The sequence below is a fragment of the Salvelinus alpinus genome, chromosome 23 (assembly GCF_045679555.1).
Source record: "Salvelinus alpinus chromosome 23, SLU_Salpinus.1, whole genome shotgun sequence".
Classification (NCBI taxonomy): Eukaryota; Metazoa; Chordata; class Actinopteri; order Salmoniformes; family Salmonidae; genus Salvelinus; species Salvelinus alpinus.
Genome location: NC_092108.1, coordinates 27,972,519 through 27,999,289, shown reverse-complemented (window position 1 = coordinate 27,999,289; position 26,771 = coordinate 27,972,519). Strand labels below are relative to the sequence as shown.

Genomic DNA, 26,771 nt, shown 5'->3' with positions numbered 1-26,771 from the left:
TTGTTGACATACCTAAAATCATAATAGAGAAATAATTCATCAAAGTTGGCATATTTATGACACTTTGGCCTTACCCAGGCCTCCTGTAAGACTCCATAATGCTTCATCTGCAGGTGCTAAAAAGCTCAAATGTGTCATATGAAGCTTTACTGCATGCTCCGTTTGATATCAGTAAAACAAAATACTTTACATTAAATTATATATATATATGCACATTATCGAACAAAACATAAATGTATTGTGTAACATGATGTCATATGACTCATCTGATGAAGATGTTCAAAGGTTAGTGATTAATTTTATCTCTATTTGTGGGTTTTGTGAAAGCTATCTTTGCTGTGAAAATGTCTGGATTTGGTGGTGAGCTAACATAAATATATGTTGTGTTTTCGCTGTAAAACATTTTTTTTTAATCGGACATGTTGGCTGGATTCACAAGATTTTTATCTTTCATTTGCTGTATTGGACTTGTTAATGTATGAAAGTTAAATATTTCTAAAAAATATTTTTGAATTTCCCGCGCTGCCTTTTCAGTGGAATGTTGTGGGGGGTTCCGCTAGCGGAACGTCTGTCCTAGACTTAATATACCTCCACAGTCATATCAAAGTTCCAGGTTGAAATATCTGCAATTTTTTTTGTTACATCCCATTTTATACATAAACAATGTGTGTATGTGTGCAGAAATCGCTCTGCCATTTCCTTGTTGCTAAAATTCTAACAGTTTGCTTAATTTCAGTTTGTGACAAAACAAACAAGTATAGTGTAAAGAACAATTGTAAAACACATTTTCCATAAGCGAAAATATTGAGCTTTCAGCTGTTTTAAGCTGGTGTACAAAACAGAAAGTAAAAGATGCAAAAACTAAAATTCAGCAATGTTAGTGTAGAAATAAATATTGCACATAGAACAGATCTACAACTTCTTAGAGTTGCTTTCAATGAGAATGACAGATCTATAATTCACATTTCTAAGCGAATTTGGTCAGGTCACCCTAAAAGTTATATATTGCAGCTTTAAAAAGGAAGCCTGGGTAAGGCCAAAAATATAAATATGCCAAATATAAATCTCAAATTTGATAACTATTTCCATCCTATGGATACAATTTTGTGAAAATTCTCAAAATCATAGTATTTGTTTTTGTCCTGGTTTCATATGGAATCACTAAAAGGCTTTAAGAGAGAAAAGAACATTGATTGCGAGCAGCAGCAAGTTGGAGCACAGACAGACAGATGGAAATGCCTGGGTCTAAGCACACAGCCAGAGGAAATTATGGAGTGGGGAGCGGTAGAGAGCGGGAGTGAAAGGAAAGGTATGTGAGACGTCTCCACCACTGGCTCCAGGTCATCTATAAGTCTATGCTAGGTGAAGCTCCACCTTATCTCAGTTCACTGGTCACGATAACAACACCCACCCATAGCACGCGCTCCAGCAGGTATATCTCACTGGTCATCCCCAACACCTCCTTTGGCCGCCTTTCCTTCCAGTTCTCTGCTGCCAATGACTGGAACAAATTGCAAAAATCGCTGAAGCTGGAGACTTATATTTCCCTCACTAACTTTAAACGTCAGCTATCTGAGCAGCTAATCGATCGCTGCAGCTGTACATAGCCCATCTGTAAATAGCCCATCCAATCTACCTACCTCATCCCCATATTGTTTTTATTTACTTTTATGCTCTTTTGCACGCCAGTATTTCTACTTGCACATCATCATCTGCACATCTATCACTCCAGTGTTAATTTGCTAAATTGTAATTACTTTGCTACTATGGCCTATTTATTGCCTTAGCTCCTCACGCCATTTGCACACACTGTATATAGACTTTATTTTGTGTTATTGACTGTACGCTTGTTTATTCCATGTGTAACTCTGTGTTGTTTGTGTCGCACTGCTTTGCTTTATCTTGGCCAGGTTGCAGTTGTAAATGAGAACTTGTTCTCAACTGGCCTACCTGGTTAAATAAAGGTGGAAAAAATTAAAATAAATTGGGGGTGGGAATGTTGTGGTGAATTCCATGTGTGGCAGAGAAATAACAGGTAGGCCACCGACTGACAGCTGTCAGTGTAACTAGCTAGCATGCTAACCTTAGCCAGCTAATGAAAGTTATGGGAGCACCAATTCAGTTAAAAAAAACGTGTTAGGGCTAGGGTCCTTTTTTCTCAATTTCCGCCTGACTGACGTACCCAAAGTAAACTGCCTGTTGCGCAGGCCCTGAAGCCAGGATATGCATATAATTGGTACCATTGGAAAGAAGACACTTTCAAGTTTGTAGAAATATTAAAATAATGTAGGAGACTATAACACAATAGATATGGTAGGAGAAAATCCAAAGAAAAACCAACGTGATTTTTTTTTTGAGAGAGAGCCCATGCTCTTACAATGGAAAGTATAAGGGCATTCTGAAATCTAGCTCTCAGGATGCAATTCCTATGGCTTACACTGGTCAAAATACTCAATGTTCAAGGTTTCAGGCTTCTTTCTTCCAAAACGTGGAAGAATATTGAGTTATAGTACAGGGACACAGACTTGGAAATTTGTGTATGAGCGCGCGAGGACACGCACCTGCTAATATCGTTTTCCTATTGAACATACTTCTTTCCGTATAAAATATTATAGTTTAATTACATTTTAGAGTATCTGAGGATTTAATAGAAAGGTATTTTGACTTGTTGAAACAAAGTTTAGGGGAAGATTTTCAGATTCCTATCTTGGCATGTTGAACGAGTGGATTACTCAAATCGATTGCGCCACCTAAACAGACTTTTTGGGATGTAAAATGGATTTTATCAAACAAAATGACACTACATGGTATAGCTGGGACCCTTTGGATGACAAATCGGAGGAAGATTTTCAAAAAGTAAGTGAATATCTAATCGCTATTTGTGAATTTATGAAACCTGTGCCGGTGGAATAATATTTTGAAGTTGGGTAGCCGTCCTCAAACAATCGCATGGCATGCTTTCGCTGTAAAGCCTACTGTAAATTGGAGAGTGCAGTTAGATTAACAAGAATTTAATCTTTTACTCTATATAAGACACTTGTATGTTCCTAAATGTTTAATATCCATAATTGTAATGATTATTTATTTGAATTGCGCGCCCTCCAGTTTCACCGGAAGTTGTCCCGCTAGCGGGACGCCTAGCCTAAACTTTTAGAGTGTACAATAGCGTGCCCAGAGTGAACTGCCTCCTACTCATTCCCAGATGCTAATATATGCATATTATTATTAGTATTGGATAGAAAACACTCTGAAGTCTAAAACTGTTTGAATGATGTCTGTGAGTATAACAGAACTCATATGGCAGGCAAAAACCTGAGAAAAAATCCAAACAGGAAGTGGGAAATCTGAGGTTTGTAGTTTTTGAACACCCCTATCGAATACACAGTGGGCTATGGGTTATTTTTCACTTCCTAAGGCTTCCACTAGATGTCAACCGTCTTTAGAACGTGGTTTCAGGCTTCTCATGTGAAGGGGGGCCGGATGGGAGTTGTTTTACTAAGGGGTCTGCCTACAGCCTCGTTCTCAGTCACGCGCTTTCACTTGAGAGGTTACTCTCGTTCCAGTGCATTTCTACAGACAATGGAATTCTCCGGTTGGAACATTATTGAACTTTTATGATAAAAACATCCTAAAGATTGATTCTATACTTAGTTTGACAAGTTTCTTCGACCTGTAATATAACTTTTTGAACGTTTTGTCCGAATGGACCAGATCGCGCTTTTGGATTTTTTACCAAACGCCCTAATAAAAGAAGCTATTGGACATAAATGGACATAAATGATGGACATTATCGAACAAAACAAGCATTTATTGTGGAACTGCGATTCCTGGGAGTGCATTATGATGAAGATCATCAAAGGTAAGTGAATATTTCTAATGCTATTTATGAATAATGTTGACGACCCATAATGGCGGAGATTTCTCTGGCTGGTTTGGGCTCTGAGCGCCGTTCTCAGATTATGCTTTTTCCGTAAAGTTTTTTTGAAATCTGACACAGCGGTTGCATTAAGGAGAAGTGTATCTAAAGTTTCATGTATAATAGCTGTATTTTCATCAACATTTATTATGAGTATTTCTGTGAATTCATGTGGATCTCTGCAATATAACTGCATGTTTTGGAACTACTGAATCTAACACGCCAATGTAAAATAAGATTTTTGGATATAAATATGAACTTTACCGAACAAAACATACATGTATTGTGTAACATGAAGTCCTATGAATGTCATCTGATGAAGATCAAAGGTTAGTGATTAATTTGATCTCTATTTGTGCTTTTTGTGACTCCTCTCTTTGGCGGGAAAAATGGCTGGGTTTTTCGGTGACTTGGTGGTGACCTAACATAATCGTTTGTGGAGCTTTCGCTGTAAAGCATTTTTGAAATCAGACACTGTGGCTGGGTTAACGGGAATTCTATCTTTAAAATGGTGCCTAATACTTGTATGTTTGAGAAATTAGATTTTTGAGATTTGTTGATTTGTATTTGGCGCCCTGCAATTTTATTGGCTGTTGGCAAGGGGTTCCGCAACACTTTTTTGGTTACTATATGATTCCATATGTGTTATTTCATAGTTTATGTCTTCACTATTATTCTACAATGTAGAAAATAGTAAAAATAAGGAAATATTAATGGATTATCAAAATTGCACAGCTAAATTTCATTGCATTATCAAAATTGCGGCCGCAAATCTGCCATAGAAATAAAAATAATATAAGCTCCGGTAATATAGATAGTATAACCACTGAACGGTTTGGAGCATGTATTGAAATAATGGGCGAGTTCGTTTTGCATGGACCGGTGCCCCGGATGGGTGGAGATTTTTCTTTAAGATCAATGGATTGAGCCAACTCTGCACACCCGGCCATGCAAAGGGAATTTGCCTAAAACATTATTGGTCAAAATCATTCATCTTGGGGCGACAGGGGGAGCGGCGTTCTAAAATTCAGTCAGATCACGCAATTTTACCATTTATTATAAAAAATAAAAATATGCAGACTAACTAAAAACAAATAAGTGAAATTTGATGGATCATGAATTATGATAATTTGCATGTAAAAAAGGAGAGGTGCCAAAAGTTTGCACACCCTATTTTAATTGGCTCCATGGGAAGGCGACCAAGTGTAGGGTCGTCACTACTTAACACAGCCACAAAGTAATACATTTCTACATTTCTCTTAAAAATTGGATTTTAAACCTAACTCAACCGCACTGCTAACCTTAGCATAACCTTTTTCTTTTCATAAAATTTGTATGATATAGCAAATTTTGACTTTGTGGTTGTTTTAGCTAGTGTGAACTAAGGCTACAGATGACTTGCGAATAGGAAGAACTTTGCAGCAGGTGTTTATGATTAATATATAAAACCCATCCCTGAAAAGTAGGCTGAAAATAATTTGCACATCTCATAGAAAAAGACAGGCAAGACTCCCGGAAACATCCGAAGTCACACATTTGGATTTGGCACTTCAAGCCTGAATATATCACACTTTTACTAAAACTATGACTTACTGAATTACATCGTTGTGCAACATTATGGGTAAGCTCTGGCCATCGTCTTTCAGCTCGAAAAAGTTGATTTCTACTGGTGTGGACGTTTAAAATGTAATTGAGAACGTTTTTGGGAAAGCCTTTCCATCTACCAGAAGGTAGAGCATCGCAATAGCATGACGCTGCCACCACTATGCTTTACGGTAGAGATGGTGTTAGGACAGGTGATGAGCTGTGCCTGCTTCTCCAAACATAGCACTTTGCATTTAGGCCAGAGCTCAATTTGTCTTAGACCACAGAATCTTTTGCCTTATGCTCAGAGGCTTTCATCTGCCTTTTTGCAAACTCCAGGCGTGCTATCATGTGCCTTTTTACCCAGGAGTGGCTTCCGTCTGGCCACTCTCCCATAAAGCTCAGATTGGTGAAGTGCTGTAGAGACTGTTGTCCTTCTGGCAGGTTCTCCCATCTCAGCCAAGGAACTCTGTAGTTCTGTCAGTGGTTATTGGGTGCTTGGACACCTCCCTGACTAAGGTGCTTCTTGCCCAGTTTGGTCGGACAGCCAACTCTTGGCAGTCTGGGTAGTTCCATATTTTTTTCCATTTTCCAATGGAGACCACTGTGCTCTTGGAAACTTTCAACACTAGAAATTGTTTTATAGCCTTCCCCAAATATACGCCTCATCCTGATTTTATCTCTGAGATCGACGGAGAGTTCCTTGGACTTCGGGGTATAGTTTCTCCTTCGACATGCACTGTCAACTGTGGAACCTTATCTAGACAGGTGCTTATTTTAGGACTGTCCCTGAATTTTTTTTTGTATTGTTCAACCGAAAGTCACCTGCTCTTTCGACCAATTGTTTGGTAGAAAAGATGGTGTGTGTATTTTTTCATATATTGACACACCTTATGTGTTTTAATAAAATCAACTATATGCATTGAGCTTATCTGATGCCTTAGGCTTACTGTTTGATGAAATAAGATGAGAGCCAGAGATCTATATAACCAGAAGAAAAAAAACTTCACCTGACCATAACAAACATTCTCCTCCCTCTCTTGCTGGCTTTCGCAGATTCTGTCACTACTCTCCTGAAGTTGCCGGTAATAGGATACACGAGGAGTCTGCAAGCTTTCTCATGTGGAATGGCAATTTATGTTACCATTTCTACCGATCTGCGTGCCAGATATGGTTTACATTTTCCGTGGAACAGTTTAATTTCATTTATAATAGTCTTCATATCTCAAAATCATTGTCATGTGGTTAATCAAAATTCTATCCAAATCTAAATTAAAATGATAAACCTAAAAAGTAACTTCTATTGCCAAATGTGTAAAAATAGCCTACATAAAGCCAACAAATAAAAACAGCAGCCTGCAGGTATCCTATAAATCACATTGGCTTTGCATGGCCTGAACTTGAAACATTGTATCAACTATTAACTTGAGTCCCTGTATCTTGCAAGAATTTGCAACATTGTATAAAATATTGCTGAACTTGCAACATTGTATAAAATATTCTGGGCCCTCAGTTTCCCACACCAGTGAGCTCGGGACAGACACAGCTGTAGGCTATTTGCGCAAGGGATAAGAAGCAGTGCTTGACTTGGACAGGAGCTCACCGGAGCAGAGTACCAACACCTCAAATGTTCTACTGTTTGAACTCCAGTTCCTCTTATACAATATTAGCTTAAAAGTATTGTGGAGTTCCTGCACCTAAATACAAACTTTACCAGCACCCAAAATGAGTACCAGAACCTATTTCTCTCCAAGTTAAGCACTAATAAGAAATAATCAGGTAGGCTTATTTTATTAAATTTCCACTGGATTAGAGCATGACATTTTTCCCTTTCACACTGAGTGGTTATCTAAAGGGAGAGAGCTGGAAAGATTTTACAACTACATTGAGGAACTATTGTCAATCTCAATGGATGTAAAAACAGACTTAGTTCGTTTGCCGTTTGAGATGAAGAAAACATTACCTTGAGAAGCTCCACAGGTCATTAGTGGTGGTGTGTTAAGTCAATCAGAAATATTATCAGATCCCCAAATGGGCACACTTATATGCCTACAATGGCATGCATGCCAGGTAGCCTATAGGCCTAGACAAACAAAAGAAAATGACTAAATTGACAAAACTCGTAAAATGGAATGAAATAAACCAAACCTGTGTTGTATAGGTTGTGTCGCTCTGCAAACAATGTGTCCACTCTGATAATGAGAACGGTTAAAGGAATAATAATATATATTGAATGCATTAACAGAAATTACCATAACCAAACTCCATTACCTTTGATTCACAGAAGTGACAATCAAGAATACCTATCCACACTGATGCTTCTGGCATCTCATGGACAATGGACATTGAGGTAATTGTGACACACGAGAGAGAGAGAGGTTTAATCTTAATCTGACGCTGTTGTTGTGTTGGTCACACTGATCAGCTGCTGCTCCCTCCCTGTGTCTGACTCTGCTGAGCTGACAGCTCTACATTCATTTCCATAGTCAGGTCACAGCCCTGCTGCTCTGCTCCATCACCCTGATTGAAGCTCTTTTGTCCTCACCAGTGTGTGTGTGTGTGTGTGTGTGTGTGTGTGTGTGTGTGTGTGTGTGTGTGTGTGTGTGTGTGTGTGTGTGGCAAGGCCTGATTTCAGCAGATGTCTGGTCGTGGCCTGTTCCTTGGCCATTCATGACTTTAGGGACCTCAGAGTAATTCAGTAAGTGTGAGCCTATTCAGACTAGCTGATGCTAGTACACTGAAATTACCTAATTTAACACAAACCTAGATAGATTTTAGAGCTGGAACACAAAGCCAAGTGTATATCTTTTGACTTGATGTACTTTAATGGAATCTGTTGGGCTTCTGCTGAATGTGTTTTCTGCTGAAGCATTATTCAATACGCCTGCTCTGCCTGTAGAGGAAGTGACAGACAGCAAAGTCTGGAGAGAAAAATAAAAAAAAGTCAGCCTAGTACAGACACTGGTCTTCTCCAAATCCACCCTGTGAGTCACACTGAACTGGAAGACAGCCACACATATGGAGAAGCCACTCCAAAACAAGCTTTCAAAAACACATGTTCCTCCATATGCCCTCTAGACAGTGGTTTCGGGAGAAAACATTGTCTTTAGAAGTATTATTGGGTGTTTGTCAATATGCATACTACCATGCTCCGAGTGCATTATTCGAGGATGTTCTCGAGTATGTTCTTGTGAGGACAAGAGGGTGGAGAACGCATAAAACATTACATTTGAGAACAGTGGAGGCTGCTGAGGGGAGCACGCCTCATAGTAATGGCTGAAATGGAGTTAATGAAATGGTATCAACCACATGGAAAGCACATCTTTGATACCATTCCATTGACGCCATTCCAGCCATTACTATGAGCCGTCCTCCTCTCAGCAGCCTCCACTGTTTGAGCAGCACCTACTATATTACCTCACACTGCACCTCCCCATTTACTGAACCTTCTTCTAGCCAAGACAATGGCAACAATAGAGATGAAACAAGATATATGCAAAACAAAAGTTATACTTCATAATTATCAGCTAGCTATATGTGAATCATAATCTAGCTATCTAAAACGACCTAAAGCTAAGGTTATGCAAGGTAGATGTACATTGTTCGTAGGTAGCTAGCTAACCAGCTAGTTAGCCCTGTTGACTTACTACGGACTTATTCATTCACTGAACCTTCTTCCAGCCAGGAAAATAGCAATAAAGACTAAACATGATATACAGTACACAAAGCAAACATTTGACTTCATAACTATCAGTTAGCTACAATATTACGATTAAAATATAGCTAACCAGATAGTTCAACACGCAACAATGACCTAAAACTAATGTTATGCAAGTTAGGCATGTCAAATCGTTGTGGGTAGCTAGCTAAGAATTATTCATGGTAATCTGGCTAGCTAACAGTAGGAGCTAGCCAGTTAGCCCTATAGACTTACTATGATTTGGACTCATACTCCGACCCTGCTATACTCCAATTTGCGTGCTCGGAACACGGAAGTATGCATTTCGAGAAAACACCCAATGTTTTGCCTTTAGCTTAGTGACTTTGTGTTGTCAGTCTCTAAAGAGCAGTCTTTGCTCCTCTATAATTATTTTATATGAATCGATAATTCATATAAAATTGCTTTGCTCAAGGGTAAAAGGATATTTGAATACTGCGGAATCCTACAATGCTAACAATGTACTTCTGAGATCACGTTTGTGTTTCCACTTTCCCCTGTCCTGGCAAACCATATTGTCCTTATAGCACACCAACCAACACAACCAATTTCAGAGGAAACATTATTTCCCGAGTTGGTCCAAGTACAATAAAAACCCTAACCTGCTTAGTTTAATTCATTTTTTTGCGAGTGGAGAAATGCTGAGCTGTAAGGCACTTGTACACTTGTTTGGAAATGTGAAACTAAATAACATGTCAGTTTAACTTGTTATAGTTGTTGGCAGTGCACAGACAGACGGTCTCGATTCACAGGCACCACTTATGAATAAATCTGGAATAACATGATTAAATATTTATCCAGCTGACAAACTATGGCTACATCCCACTCCCAAATGGCACCATATTTCCTATAAGGAATAGGGTGCAATTTGGGATCTGCCTGCACACAGGTGAGCATTTCAACTGAGAACAAGAACAGGTCTTTGTAAATCAAAACACTATTACTGAGCTCAACGTAGTTCTACACACAGAGAATTACCCTGAATATGGAATGTCCTGACAGCTTGTCTTCTTCCTCAACAGACAAAAGCTATTGAACAGAGAGAAACTAGATGAAAAGTAACACCAGGCTGGGAGCAGTGTCAAACTCTCCTGTCCTTCTCTCAATTTGAATATTTAGAGACAGGGAAAGTAAATGTAAAGTTTTATCCAGAACAGGGATAGAGTATTAAAATGTCATGATGTGGAAAGCGAATGTTGAGTTGTGAACACAGGAGTTCTTCTCAGCCCACTGTTCTCTCCCCCGCTTTCTCATTTGCTTAACAATAAACATTCCTGGCAGCTCGGTTCTCCATGACCTGCGTCATGTTTGAAAACACAATTCTTGAAAACAAAAAGCAAGTGAGAAAATCTAACTTGAGAATCACAATTCTGTGTCTAAAGCCATATACGGCAGTGACTGGATCACTTAGCGATGGATATGTGAATGGCTGCTTCAAGAAACCGCGCATTGTATCCATTGTCATACCAAATTACTCTGGGCAATCAATCACGCTCAACTTCTGTAGTCTTTGCGTTGAGGAAAAAAGAAAAATTGTCAGATTGGCCAACAACACAAATATACCCCACCCCCATGGAACACCCCTAACCGCTCAGTCATACCCAACCCCTTCTCACTCACACTGGGTGTGTTCAAGCGGGCTGATTGTAGTTGAAAGTCGGTTAATATAGTCAGGGGAAGGGCATCTGCGACAGCCGAAAGTGAGACACTGTAGTGGTTTTCCAACAGCAAGGCTCAGATCAACATATACTACATGATCAAAAGTATGTGAACACCTGCTCGTTTAACATCTCATTCCAAAATCATGGGCATTAATATAGAGTTGGTCCCCCCTTTGCAGCCATAAAAGCCTCCACTCTTCTGGGAAGGTTTTCCACTAGATGTTGGAACATTGCAGGGGGGGACTTCCTTCCATTCAGCCACAAGAAAATTAGTAAGGTCGGGCACTGATGTTGGGCGATTAGGCCTGGCTCGCAGTCGGTGTTCCAATTCATCCCAAAAAGTGTTCAAGTTCTTACACACTGATCTCGACAAACTATTTCTGTCTGGACCTCGCTTTGTGCACGGGGACATTGCCATGCTGAAACAGGAAAGGGCCTTCCCCAAACTGTTGCCACAAAGTTGGAAACACAGAATCTTCTAGAATGTCACTGCATGCTGTAGCGTTAAGATTTCCCTTCAATGAAACTAAGGGTTTAACCCAATCCATGAAAAACAGCCCCAGACCATTATTCCTCCTCGTCCACCAAACTTTACAGTTGGCATTATGCATTGGGGTGGATAGCGTTCTCCTGGCATCCGCCAAACTCAGATTCTTCCTTCAAGATGGTGAAGCGTGATTCATCACATTTCCACTGGTCCAGAGTCCAATGGCGGCGAGCATTACACTACTCCAGCCGACTCTTGGCATTGTGCATGGTGATCTTAGGCTTGTGTGCGACCGCTCGGCCACAGAAACCCATTTTATGAAGCGCCTGACGAACAGTTATTGTGCTGACGTTGCTTCCAGAAGCAGTTTGGAACTTGGTAGTGAGTGTTGCAACCGAGGACAGAAGATTTTCAGCACTTGGCGGTCCTGTTCTGTGAGCGTGTGTGGCCTACCACTTCGCTGCTGAGCTGTTATTGCTCCTAGACGTTTCCACTTCACAATAACAACACTTACAGTTGACCGGGGCAGCTTAGCAGGGCAGAAATATGACAAACTGAAAGGTGGCATCCTATGACGTTGCCACTTTAAAAGTCTCTGAGCTCTTCAGTAAGGCCATTCTACTGCCAATGTTTGTCTACGAAGATTGCATGGCCGTGTGCTCGATTTTATACACCTGTCAGCAACGGTGTGGCTGAAATAGCCGAATAGCCGAACACACTGTAGTGTATCTAGCAACAATGACAAGAAGCTGCCACCTGGGGAATGTAGGTGGCTCGTTTCAGCTAGTTTCATCTTGTTCTTGTCCATGTCTTGTTTTGACTGATGTCACATCTATGGTAATATGGCTCAAATTCGCTGGCTAGCGAACCAAAAACTAACAATGTATTTGAGAGACAAGTGCTCATTGTGCAAATGTATTTATGTTTTCAATAAACATTTGAGACTAAATATTGTCTACATGTTGTCAACACTAAGCCAACCTAGTCAGTTTTGCCCCATAGTTGAGCATGCGTCTGTTTTGTTGCTAAACAAACAACCCGTCTATAGCCTGTCATGAAAATGATAAGCACTACAGAGTAATCCAAACCTAGCCATGAACGCACCCAATAGAAACCAAGGCTTCAAGTGTTTCTGCCAACAGTTAGACCCAACAACCTAATTCTGTCAGATAGTGGGATATGCTTTTTATGTGGTCTGTCTGCATATGCCTAGTGCCTGTGCAGAATCCGAAGGCTTTACCCAGTCATATAGAATATCCATCTAGCCTATGGCTCTTGCTTTACCCATTGCCTGTCACCAAGGACATTGAACACTTACATAATGAATGTAGAGGTTAGCAGCACTCACAAATATAGTGCAGTGGCTATTTCTTATTTTTAGGCTATTTCTAAACAGCAGTGTCAAGGATAGAACAGCCCAAACAATTCACAAAAAAAGTATGGTAAATGCTTTGTTGGCTGAAATATTCTAGCTTTGTGGACAGCTAACAAAGCCTTTGTGAGACCAAAATATGTGTCCTTGAGGCTGATGTTACGAAATAAAAATGTAAGAAATTCTATAAATTTGAAATGGCCCGACCAGCTTTATTCAATATGTGGAGCAGAAGCATTCACTAACAAAGCCTTTGTTGATGAGAAATATTGGTTGACAAAGTACCTAAACGATGGTTGTGTCAATTGATGTGAAATCTGTGTCGTTTCATCTGAAAAAACACAAGAAAGGATTGACACCCACCGTCTCATAGTTTATTATTTTGTAGACATTTACTGTATTGATTGAAAATAAGCATTTCGCTGCACCCGCCACAAAACCTGCTAAATTGTGTACACGACCAATAAAATTGTATTTGGGCTCAGATTGTTCTGAAATAATTTCTGCAAGAAACATAAGACTAGCATTTTTGCAACATTATTTTGTTGAAATAGAATTTTCTCTGGTAAATTAAGCTAAATGATTGCACCCAAATTGGCCATTTTAAATTAAAGGATTCATATAATATTCAATAAATATTAAAGTACATAATATCTGATTTGGATCAACAAAAATGTCTAACAATAGATATGTTTCCATCCAGTTGACGACAGATTTGTGAAAATTCAAAATCCGTATAAAAGAAAATTTGCACATTTTCCTACCAGTGGTGCATTTCCACCAAACGCGCTTGTTCTGGATAAAAATCAGTGCGTGATGACATGGTGTACACAATGTACTTTTCACTTAAATTCATGTACCTAATAAAAGTTAAGTGTTTCCATTGTATTTTCAACTCTAATGTTTGTGTTAAATACTGTAGCAGGTGCTCTCTAGCCAACAGCTTGCATATACAGCAAGTAGGCTAGTTTACATGGATGAGATTACTATGGATAAGAGCAAGAATATTTTTGTCATACGGCATTCAAGCATCGATCATCATGTCACCAGAATAAGACCCTCGATATTTATAGGAAAGGAGTATCAAGCTCATCCCCGTGCACTTTCACCACCCTGTGAAGTTCATCATAACTTATTTCATCTGTAGCCTAATAAACAGCATGCTTTCCCGAGTCGTAGTGGGAGGACCACACACACACCATATCACGTGACTCCAAAGTTACTTCGATATGATGGTTATTATATGGCGTTTCCACCGACATTTCTCGCACAATTCATTTTACTGACACAAAAAGATCTCACCATGTAGAATCTGTCTGCATTACCGAAAATTCCTGTTTCCATCACAGCTGTTGTGATTTTATTAATACAGTATGATGTGGATGGAAACGTGGTTAATCAAATCAAACTTTGTCACATGCGCAAAATACAACATGTATGGACCTAACCGTGAAATGCTTACTTACAAGCCCTTTACCAATAGTGCAGTTCAAGAAGAGTTAATAAAATATTTACCAAATAAAGCAAAAAAATATAAAACACAATAACATAACAATAACGAGGCTATATACAGGGGGTACCGGTACCGAGTCAGTGTACAGGTACAGGTTAGAGGTAATTTGTACATGTAAGTAGGGGTGAAGTGACTATGTACAAAACAAATGGAAGGGGGGAGGTGTCAATGTAATAGTCCGATGGCCATTTGATTAGTTGTTCAGTAGTCTTATGGCTTGGGGGTAGAAGCTGTTAAGGAGCCTTTTGGTCCTAGACTTGGCGCTCCGGTACCGCTTGCCGTGCGGGTGACTGGACTTTTATGGGCTTTCCTCTGACACCGCCTATTATATAGGTCCTGGATTACTGGAAGCTTGGCCCCAGTGATGTACTGGGCCGTATGTACTACCCTCTGTAGTGCCTTACGGTCAGATGCTGAGCAGTTGTCATACCAGGCAGTGATGCAACCGGTCAGGATGCTCTCGATGGTGTGGCTGTAGAACTTTTTGAGGATCTGGGGATCCATGCCAAATCTTTTGTCTCCTGAGTGGGAAAAAGTTTTGTTGTGCCCTCTTCACGACTGTCTTGATGTGTTTGGACCATGATAGATCATTGGTGATGTGGACACCAAGGAACTTGAAACTCTCGACCAGCTCACTCGACCAGCTCACTACAGCCCGTTGATGTTAATGGGGGCCTGTTCGGACCACCTTTTCCTGTAGTCCACGATTAGTTTCTTTGTCTTGCTCACATTGAGGGAGAGGTTGTTGTCCTGGCACCACACTGCCAGTTCTCTGACCTCATCCTTATAGGATGTCTCGTCGTTGTTGGTGATCAGGCCTACCACTGTTGTGTCGTCAGCAAACTTAATGGTGTTGGAGTCATGTTTGGTCGTGGGTGAACAGGGAGTACAGAAGTGAACTAAGTACACACCCCTGAGGTGTTGAGTAATGAGTAAGACATGAGGATTCCAAAGAAATGGAATCCCCAATCCCAACAAGTATACAGAATCAGTTCTGTTTGCGTGCTAATATAAGTACCATTGACTTTTGGGCTGCCCCCCTCCAACATTTTTTTAAAGCTTGGTCGACCAAGAGTGGTCTATTTTTTTCGATCAATTGATTGGTAAAAAATGGAAACCGTGGATTTGTCAATATATAGACACACCCTATGTTTGAATAAAATGTAGGCTACTTTGTCTGATGCTGTAAGCGCAGCAATTAAAAAATACACAAATTACTGAAGAGGGAGTCAGAGATTTATTTTTATTTAATTAGGCAAGCCACTTAAGAACAAATTCTTATTTACAATGATGGCCTACCCCGGCCAAACCCTAACGACGCTGGGCCAATTGTGCGCCGCCCTATGGTACTCCCAATCATGGCCAGCTGAAAAGAAATCAGTTCCCGACCCGACGGTACTCCTCCTCCTCCCGCTGCGGCTGGCCTTCGCAAATTCAGCCATTACGCTTTTGGAGTGCCAAGTTATCACGATTCAAATCTAAAAGTAACTTCTATTGCCATTGCCAAGAAGTACAAGTAGCCTACATAAAGCCAACAAATAAAAACATTGCAGCCCCCAAGTAGAAAATATCCTGGTAAAAATAAATATCCTATAAATCGCATTGGCTATGACTGGCCAGTCTGCAAGGAACTTGAAATGTTGTATCAACTATTAACTTGGGCCTGGCCTGAAGCTTGCACTAGCAAACTTGCAACATTGTATAAAGTATTCTGGGCCCTCAGTTTCCCATGCCAGTGAGCTCCTGACAAACAGACACAGTTTTAGGTTATTTGCGCAAGTGATAAGAAGTAATCAGGTAGGCCTTTTTTATTACATTTCCACTGGATCAGAGCATGACATTTTTCCCCCTTTCATGCTGAGTGGTTATCGAAAGGGAGAGAGCTGGAAAGATTTTTCAAATTGACAATAATTCCTCAGCCTTTTATAATGGATTTACTTGCTTTTTGAAGCAAATAAAAAATTACTTTGTCTTAACTCACCATCACTGTGGAGCTTCTCAATCAGAAATAGTGTCAGATACCCAAATGGGCACATTTATGAGCCTACATTTGCATGCAGGCCAGGTAGCCAAGCCCTAGTTCTAAGTGTAATCAGAGGTGAGTGTCCTTACTCAAGATTGACAGGAGTGCTCCAAACAAAAGACAATGAATAAATGGAATGAAATAATACCAAAACTTTTTCCTCACAAGTGTAGCCTAGTTTGTGCCCTCTGCTTCACAACGTGTCCACTCCTACAATGACAACGATAAGAGTGTAGTAATAATAATAATAATAATACATTTAATGGATTAAAAGAAGTTACCGGAACCAAACAAACATTGGAGATTAGAAATGATGTACTACTGCTGATACTGGTGTGCCACCCTCATGGCCTCCGCAATGGATTAGTCCACTCAGAAAGGCGGAATTCAGACAGGTGTCTCGTGTGCCATAATTTTTTTTACATATATATTTGCCACTGCTCTACAAAACAAAATTATCCTGGTCGACCAACAGCCTATCGATCAAACAATCGACTAAATCGGGTAAGCCTTAATGGACTTGCATTGGATGTGTGACAAATGCTAAAAAGTTAGCATTTGAAACAATGGCCAGGTAAACAATACCAAAGCATGGGTTGCTGTTGTACCTTGTCCATAGACTACTTACAGGGTAAGAAAACCAATGTCATTTTGTAATTTACATCTCCCCGCAAAACCCCCCCACCTAATAACAGGAACACCACCATCTAGTGGTCAGAACCTGGTAATATCAGGAACTAGGATGGGACATAAACCTACCTTCATTGACTAATTTCTCTTAACAGGGGGAAAAAAACATACAATTCCCTAAGAATGCATTACATAGGATGAATAGAAACAATACTACGAGCCGCAGCTCCATACCACTTGTCAGACAGAGAGCTGATACTGTATGCTCGTTGATGGGCTGATACTGTATACAAATCAGATGTGTACTAGATTTATTGAATATTATTTTTTTATTGAACCTTTATTTTATCTGGGAATCTTACTGAGACCAAGGTCTAACAGATGAGCCCTGAATTACATAAATTGCAGAAAATACCCAAATCAAAATAATACACACAAAACACATTCCTTGGTAATAAGGTCCTCAATCAGCTTTCTGAACTGCCCTAGAAACACCAAAACATTGTTTGTGGAACAAACCAAAAGCTGATTTACCTAATTCAGTAGACGTGTGGTAACTCATATGTCTAAAGCAGGGTTCCCCAACTGGCGGCCTGTGGGCCAAATTGTGGTTTTATTTGGCCTCCTAAGTTTTCTGGGCAATGAAAAACACACCACATACAGTGCATTCGGAAAGTATTCAGACCCCTTCCCTCTTTCCACATTTTGTTATGTTACAGCCTTATTTGAAGAATGGCGCCGGAGGGGATGGCTGTCGTTTTACGTGCTCCTAACCAACTGTGCTATTTTGTTAATTTTTCTGCATTGTGTGTAACTAATTTTGTACATATTGTTGCTGCTACTGTCACTTATGACCAAAAATAACTTCTGGACATGAGAACAGCGATTACCCACCTCGAACTGGACAAATACGATTTTTTTCTTTAACGAGTCCGACGCGAATTATATACTTATTTCTCAGGAACGGGCCCAAATCCCCGTAATTTGGAGAAAAGGGGAGTGGAGTTCGGGCTGCCTTCTGAGAATTCGGAGGAGAGTGATTGAACCCCCTCTACCAACAGTCCTATTAGCCAACGTGCAATCATTGGATAACAAAATGGATGAGCTCCGATCAAGGACATCCTACCAACGGGACAACTCTAATATCTTATGTTTTACTGAGTCGTGGCTGAATAACGACATGGATAACATACAGATGGCAGGGTTTTCGGTCCATCGGCAAGATAGAACAGCTGCCTATGGTAAGACAAGGGTTGGTGGTGTGTGTCTATTTGTAAATAACAGCTGGTGCACAAAATCTAATATTAAGGAAGTCTCGAGGTTTTGCTCACCTGAAGTAGAGTATACCATTATAGGCTGTGAAGTACACTATATACCAAGAGTTTATCTACAGTTGAAGTCGGAAGTTTACATACACTTAGGTTGGAGTCATTAAAACTCGTTTTTCAACCACTCCACCAATTTCTTGTTAACAAACTATAGTTTTGTTGGTTTAGTTGGTTAGGACATCTACTTTGTGCATGACACAAGTCATTTTCCAACAATTGTTTACAGACAGATTATTTCACTGTATCACAATTCCAGTGGGTCAAAAGTTTACATACACTAAGTTGACTGTGCCAGCTTGGAAATTCCAGAAAATAATATCATGGCTTTATAAGCTTCTGATAGGCTAATTGACATAATTTAAGTCAATTGGAGGTGTACCTGTGGATGTATTTCAAGGTCTACCTTCAAACTCAGTGCCTCTTTTCTTGACATCATGGAAAAATCTAAAGAAATAAGCCAAGACCTTGGAGAAAAAAAATTGTAGACCTCCACAAGTCTGGTTCATCCTTGGGAGCAATTTCCAAACGCCTGATAGTACCACGTTCATCTGTACAAACAATAGTACGCAAGTATAAACACCATGGCGCCACGCAGCCGTCATACCGCTCAGGAAGGAGACTGTCTCCTAGAGATGAACGTACTTTTGTGTGAAAAGTGCAAATCAATCCCAGGACAACAGCAAAAGGACATTGTTTCCTCCAGCATCTTCACAGATACAAAAGTATCTATATCCACAGTAAAACGAGTCCTATATCGACATAACCTGAAAGGCCTCTCAGCAAGGAAGAAGCCACTGCTCCAAAACCACCACAAAAAAGCCTGACTATGGTTTGCAACTGCACATGGGGACAAAGATCGTACTTTTTGGAGAAATGTCCTCTGGTCTGATGAATGAAATAGAACTGTTTGGCCATAATGAGCATCATTATGTTTGGAGGAAAAAGGGGGACGCTTGCAAGCCGAAGAAAACCATCCCAACCGTGAAGCACGGGGGTGGCAGCATCATGTTGTGGGGGTGCTTTGCTGCAGGAGGGACTAGTGCACTTCACTAAAATAGATGGCATCACGAGGTAGGAAAATTATGTGGATATATTGAAGCAACATCTCAAGACATCAGTCAGGAAGTTAAAGCTTGGTTGCAAATGGGTCTTCCAAATTGACAATGACCCCAAGCATACTTCCAAAGTTGTGGCAAAATGGCGTAAGGACAACAAAGTCCAGGTATTGGAGTTGCCATCACAAAGCCCTGACCTCAATCCCATAAAAAATGTGTGGGCAGAACTGAAAAAGCTTGTGCGAGCAAGGAGGCCTATAAACCTGACTCAGTTACACCAGCTCTGTCAGGAGGAATGGGCCAAAATTCACCCAACTTATTGTAGAAAGCTTGTGGAAGGCTACCCGACACGTTTGACCCAAGTTAAAGAATTTAAAGGCAATGCTACCAAATACTAATTGAGTGTATGTAAACTTCTGACCCACTGGGAATGTGATGAAAGAAATAAAAGCTGAAATAAATTATTCCCTCTACTATTATTCTGACATTTCACATTCTTAAAATAAAGTGGTGATCCTAACTGACCTAAGACAGGGCATTTTTTACTAGGATTAAATGTCAGGAATTGTGAAAAACTGAGTTTAAATGTATTTGGCTAAGGTGTACGTAAGACTTCTGACTTCAACTGAATATTTTTCGTAGCTGTCTATATACCACCACAAACCAATGCTGGCACTAAGACGGCACTCAACGAGCTGTATAGGGCCCTAAGAAATCAGAAAAATGATCACCCAGAGGCGGCGCTCCTAGAAGCCGAGGACTTTAATGCAGGGAAACTGAAATCTGTTTCACCTCATTTCTGCCAGCATGTAGAATGTGCAACCAGAGGGGGAAAAAACAAAACTGGACCACCTTTACTCCACACACAGACAGCTACAAAGCTCTACCTCGCCCTCCATTTGGCAAATCTGACCATAACAAATCTGATTCCTGCATTATGGGGCGGCAGGTAGCCTAGTGGTTAGAGCGTTGGACTAGTAACCGTAAAGGTTGCGAGATCAAATCCCCGAGCTGACAAGGTAAAAATCTGTCGTTCTGCCCCCTGAACAAGGCAGTTAACCCACTGTTCCTAGGCCATCATTGAAAATAAGAATTTGTTCTTAACTGACTTGCCTAGTTAAATAAAGGTAAAATTACAAGCAAAAACTAAAGCAAGAAGTACCAGTGATTCACTCAATAAGGAAGTGGTCAGAGGACACAGATGCTAAGCTAAAAGACTGTTTTGTTAGCACAGACTGGAATATGTTCTGGGGTTCTTCCAATGGCATTGAGGAGTACATAAGTCACTGGCTTCATCAATAAGTGCATCGATGACGTCGTCCCCACAGTGACCGTACGTACATACCCCAACCAGAAGCTATGGATTACAGGCAACATCCTCACTGAGCTAAAGGGTAGAGCTGCCGGTTTCAAAGAGCGGGACACTAACCCGGACACAAGAAATCCCGCTATGCCCTCCAACAAACCGTCAAAGCATCAATACAGGACTAAGATTGAATCGTACTACACCGGCTCCAACGCTTGTCAGATGCGGCAGGGCTGTTGTGCGGTATGATCCACAGATGATGCAATCTCTATTGCACTCCACACTACCCTTTCCCACCTGGACAAAATGAACACCTACATGAGAATGCTATTTATTGACTACAGCGCAGCGTTCAAAACCATAGTGCCCTCAAAGCTTATCACTAAGCTAAGGATCCTGGGACTAAACACCTCCCTCTGCAACTGGATCCTGGACCTGGACTTCCAGACGGGCCGCCCCCAGGTGGTAAGGGTAGGTAACAACACATCTGCCATGCTGAACCTCAACACAGGAGCCCCCCAGGGGTGCGTGCTCTGTCCCCTCCTGTACTCCCTGTTCACCCATGACTGCATGGCCAAGTACGACTCCAACACAATCATTAAGTTTGCTGACTACACAACAGTGGTAGGCCTGATCACTGACAATGATGAGACTGACCTCCTCCCTATAGGCTGAGACCTGGCAGTGTGGTGCCAGGATAACAACCTCTCCCTCAACGTGATTAAGACAAAGGAGATGATTGTGGACTACAGAAAAAGGAGGGCCGAGCACACCCCCATTCTCATTGACAGGGCTGTAGTGGAGTAGGTTGAGAGCTTCAAGTTCCTTGGTGTCCACATCACCAACAAACCATCATGGTCCAAACACACCAAGACAGTTGTGAAGAGGGCACGATAACGCCTATTCCCCCTTCCGAAGACTGAAAAGACTTGGCACAGGTCCTCACATGCTCAAAAAGTTCTACAGCTGCACCATCGAGAGCATCCTGACTGGTTGCATCACCGCCTGGTATGGCAACTGCTCGGCCTCTGACCGAAAGGCACTACAGAGGGTAGTGTGTACGGCCCAGTACACCAAGCTTCCTGCCATCCAGGACCTCTATACCAGTCGGTGTCATAGGAAGGCCCAAAAAATTGCCAAGGACTCCAGCCACCCTAGTCATAGATTGTTCTCTCTACTACTGCACGGCAAGCGGTACCGGAGCGCCTAGTTTAGGTCAAAAAGTCTTCTTAACATCTCTGGGATATTCGGGACGCTAGCGTCCCACCTCAACAACAGCAGGGCGCCAAATTCAAAACAGAAATCCCATAATTAAAATTCCTCAAACATACAAGTATTTTACACCATTTTAAAAGATAAACTTGTTGTAAATCCAGCCACAGTGTCCGATTTCAAAAAGGCTATACAACGAAAGCACACCAAACGATTATGTTAGGTCAGCACCTAGTCACAGAAAAACACAGCCATTTTTCCAGCCAAAGAGAGGAGTCACAAAAAGCAGAAATAGAGATCAAATTAATCACTAACCTTTGATGATCTTCCTTAGATGACACTCATAAGACTTCATGTTACACAATACGTGCATGTTTTGTTCGATAAAGTTCATATTTATATCCAAAAATCTTAGTTTACATTGGCGCGATGTTCAGTAATGTTTTGCCTCCAAAACATCCGGTGATTTTGCAGAGAGCCACATCAATTTACAGAAATACTCATAATAAACATTGCTAAAAGAGACAATTGTTATGCATGGAATTATAGATAAACTTCTCCTTCATGCAACCGCTGTGTCAGATTTTTTTTTAAACTTTACGGAAAAAGCACACCATGCAATAATCTGAGTACGGCGCTCAGACACAAAAACAAACCATACAGGTACCCGCCATGTTGTGGAGTCAACAGAAGTCAGAAATAGCATTATAAATATTCACTTACCTTTGATGATCTTCATCAGAATGCACTCCCAGGAATCCCAGTTCAACAATAAATGTTTGTTTTGTTCGATAAAGTCCATAATTTATGTCCAAATACCTCCTTTTTGTTCACGCGTTTAGTACACAAATCCAAACTCAGGAGGCGCGGGCAAGTCCAGGCGAAAGTTCAGACGAAAAGTCATATTACAGTTCGTAGAAACATGTCAAACGAAGTATAGAATCAATCTTTAGGATGTTTTTATCATAAATCTTCAATAATGTTTCAACTGGAGAATTCCTTTGTCTGTAGAAATGCAATGGAACGCAGCTAACGCTCACGGGAGCGCACGAGACTGAGCTCGTGGCACTCTGCCAGACCCCTGACTCAATCAGCTCTTATTCCCCCATCCTTCACAGTAGAAGTATCAAACAAGGTTCTAAAGACTGTTGACATGTTGTGGAAGCCTTAGGAAGTGCAATATGACCCCATAGACACTGTATATTCGATAGGCAAAGACTTGAAAAACTACAAACCTCAGATTTCCCACTCCCTGGTTGAATATTTTCACGGGTTTTTGCCTGCCATATGAGTTCTGTTATACCCACAGACATCATTCAAACAGTTTTAGAAACTTCAGAGGGTTTTCTATCCAAATCTACTAATGATATGCATATTCTAGCTTTTAGGACTGAGTAGCAGGCAGTTTACTCTGGGCACATTTTTATCCAAGCTACTCAACACTGCCCCCCAGTCCCAAAGAAGTTAACAGCTTCAACCCCCAAGCCATAAGACTCTTGAACAGTTAATCAAATGGCTACCCTGACTATTTGCATTGTCCCCACACCCCATTTTTACGCTGCTGCTACTCTGTTTATTATCCATGCATAGTCACTTTACCTCTACCTACATGTACATATTACCTCAATTACCTCAACTAACCCGTGCCCCTACACATTGACTCTGTACCGGTACTCCCTGTATATTAGCCTCGCTACTGTTAGTTTATTGTTGCTCATTAATTATTTGTTATATTTCTATTTTTCTTAACTGCATTGTTGGTTAAGAGCTTGTAAGTAAGCATTTCACTGTAAGGTCCACACCTGCTGTATTTGGCGCATGTGACATCAAATTGATTTATTCTAAAGTGGATTAAATATTAGGTCTGGTCTGGGCCAATTGAGGAAAGTCTCTGAATTAGCATATGAATCCTATAATTTAAAAATGGCCAATTTGTGTGGAATCAATTACCCTAATTTATCAGAGATCAAATTATATTTCAACAAAATTTTGCAGGAATGCTAAGCTTGTCTCTTTCTAACTACAGATACAATCTGAGATGGTGGGCGTTGTGGATGGCTGAAATGACATGGAAAGACCCATCTTCAATTGGTTCACAGAACTCCATCCCTCTGTGCACATTGTGGAATGGCTCTGAGGAGGGTTTATTCCCTATGGTAGACTATAGGTTTGTAAGTGACATTATGGAAATTACGTATAGACCTATTCACATCTCAGCACAGTACACTGATAGGCATGGACCAGATGAGATCTACCCATGCAAAATAACATTACTCATTTATGAACCTATGACATATTACAGCAGAAAACGAGATCCTGTTTCTGATCATGTCCCTGCTTTCCTCTCCTCTAGTCATCCATTACAAGACACCCTACACAGGGATGCTTGTGCTGGAGAATTTGTGCTCTCTGTACATTGAAGGTATGTGTGGATGAGCCGTTCTCAGCTCTGCCCATCAGTGGACAAATGGAGCCCATCACCATTCCTCATACACATGGGATGCTTTGTTTCCACGAGCCTACTCCGTAAATTGGATCGCGATTAAGATTAAACACGTTATGGCTTCATTAACTATAACCTTCTCATCTCTAGACTACATCGCCTATCCATCCGTTATAAAAAAAAAACTCCCTGCACAATTTTAGAATTGGAAATCGAGATAATGACTATACTGTAACAAGGTAATTTTGCTATAGCAAAGCTTCAATTGAGAAGCTGAAAAATATATAAAATGATGCCTCGGGCAACAACTCGTGGGTTACAATGTCAACGTAGGCTACATGCGCCTCCAGCATCCATGGATGCATCAGCAGGCACGTAGAGTATGTTTGGTAGGCTAAGTAATCATTCCTTGTTAGTCAATTATCAGAAACACCACGTCTTGAATCGATACGTCTCCAATATTCTGTATCAAAGCATACAATTTGTATCTGGTAAACGGGTCATTCTGTAGTCAGTTATTTGCAACAGTGTATCTAACGTTAAATAGCCTAAATGGGCTTAGCCTAGGCTACATATTGATCTACCTACGTGAGTCCTTATCAATAATCGACTATTTAGACACTTTAGATGATAATGTGCTCTTTGGACTAATGTCTTCAGATAACTTATTTCGTTGTATTCGACAAGTGCTATGACGAGCTTTTTAGATCTCTATAGAGACACTACACATCCTCAACAAATAAGCGGATGCATTGTATGATCCAATAGACTACAATGTCGCCTATCACGCTTCCATGATAATTATCTGGAAATTGTATCACATTGTATCAAGTATAAAACTGTCACGTTTTCAACAGCTCACATGTGCCGATCCTATTCATTCGGTTCGCTTTGCTCGTCCTATGCTATGACTCAAACAACTATGTTGACAAAAAAATATATACTGGACAAATCGACTTCACCGCGCGCGATGTCACAAATGGACCAAGTACCGAAAGAGAGCAATTGTCGAGTCTCTCTTTTGCTAGACAACATATCAGCCACTTCAACACAACTGGATATAAATGTCTGGCCATGGCACCCCCTAGTCCTAAACTATAGGCAACTGAGGCCATTTTCGTGCAAGTGACTTTTTATTCGTTCTCTCACCCGCTTTCTCGCCTGGTCATTTGCTTAACAATAAACATTCCTGGCAGCTCGGTTCCCATGACCTGCGCCATGTTTGAAAACACAATTATTGAAAACAAAAACCAAGTGAGAAAATCTAACTTGAGAATCATAATTCTGTGTCTAAAGCCATATACGGCAGTGTCTGCATCACTTACCGATGGACATGTGAATTCCTGCTCCAAGAAACATGACCAAAAATATGAAATAATAGCGTATTGTATCCATTGTCATAACAAATTACCCTGGGCAATTTCTCACCAACTTCTGTATTCTTTGCTTGGAGGAAAAAAATGGTCTGATTGCCAACAACGCGAAAATACCCCGCCCACATGGAACACCCCCAACCGCCCTTAACCCCTCTCTCATACCCAACCCCTTTCACACTGGGCGTGTTTAAGCTTGCAGAAAATCGGTGAATGAAGTCAGGGAAGGTGCATCTGCGACAGCCGAAAGTCGGACACTGTAGTGGTTTCCCAACAGCAAGGCTCAGATTAACATGGCAGTGTCAACATACACTACATGACCAAACGTATGTGGACACCTGCTCATCTAACATATCATTCCAAAATCATGGGCATTAATATGGAGTTGGTCCCCCTTTGCTGCTATAATATAATACACTATTCTGGGAAGGCTTTCCACTAGAATGTTCCACTGGAACAGTGTGGGGATTTGCCTCCATTCAGCCACAAGAGCATTAGTGAGGTCGGGCACTGATGTTGGGCGATTAGGCCTGGCTCGCAGTCGGTGTTCCAATTCATCCCAAAGGTGTTCGATGGAGTTGAGGTCAGGGCTCTATGCAGGCCAGTCAAGTTCTTCCACACCGATCTCGACTAAACCATTTCTGTATGGATCTCGCTTTGTGTACAGGCACCACTTCTAAATTAATCATCTGGAAATAACATGATGAAATATTTATCCAGCTGACAAAATATGGCTGCATCCCACTCCTAAATTAAACCCTATTTCCTATATAGTGCAAGTCCTTTGACCAGGGCCCATAGGGCTCAGGCAGTAAATCTGCCTGCACACCCAGGTGAGCAATTCAGCTGAGAACAAGAATAGAAGGTCTTTGTAAATCAAAACACTATTACTGAGCTCAATGTAGTTCTACACACAGAGAATAAAACCTGAATATGGAATGTCCTGACAGCTTGTCTTTTTCCTCAAGAGACAAAAGCTTTTGAACAGAGAGAAACTAGAGTACAGAGCCTGATGAAAAGTAACACCAGGCAGGGAGCAGTCAAACTATTCTGTCCTTCACTCTATTTTAATATTTAGAGACAAGGAAAGTTATTCTCAGCCTACCATTGAAGTGAAGGGGGAGAAGGCCAGATACATTACATAACCAGA

The 26,771-nt window shown here is 40.8% G+C and overlaps 1 protein-coding gene across 1 annotated transcript in view; it reads right to left on the bottom strand.

The window, feature by feature from the left end:
* Positions 1-25,709, bottom strand: part of LOC139550713 (TGF-beta receptor type-1-like) — a 47,309-nt gene extending 21,600 nt beyond the window's left edge. Inside the window, exon 1 of the mRNA XM_071361807.1 lies at positions 25,574-25,709. Within this exon, the coding sequence (XP_071217908.1) occupies positions 25,574-25,649 (76 nt within the window). The 5' untranslated portion in view covers positions 25,650-25,709. The remainder of the gene's footprint in view (positions 1-25,573) is intronic.
* Positions 25,710-26,771: the final 1,062 nt, after the last annotated feature.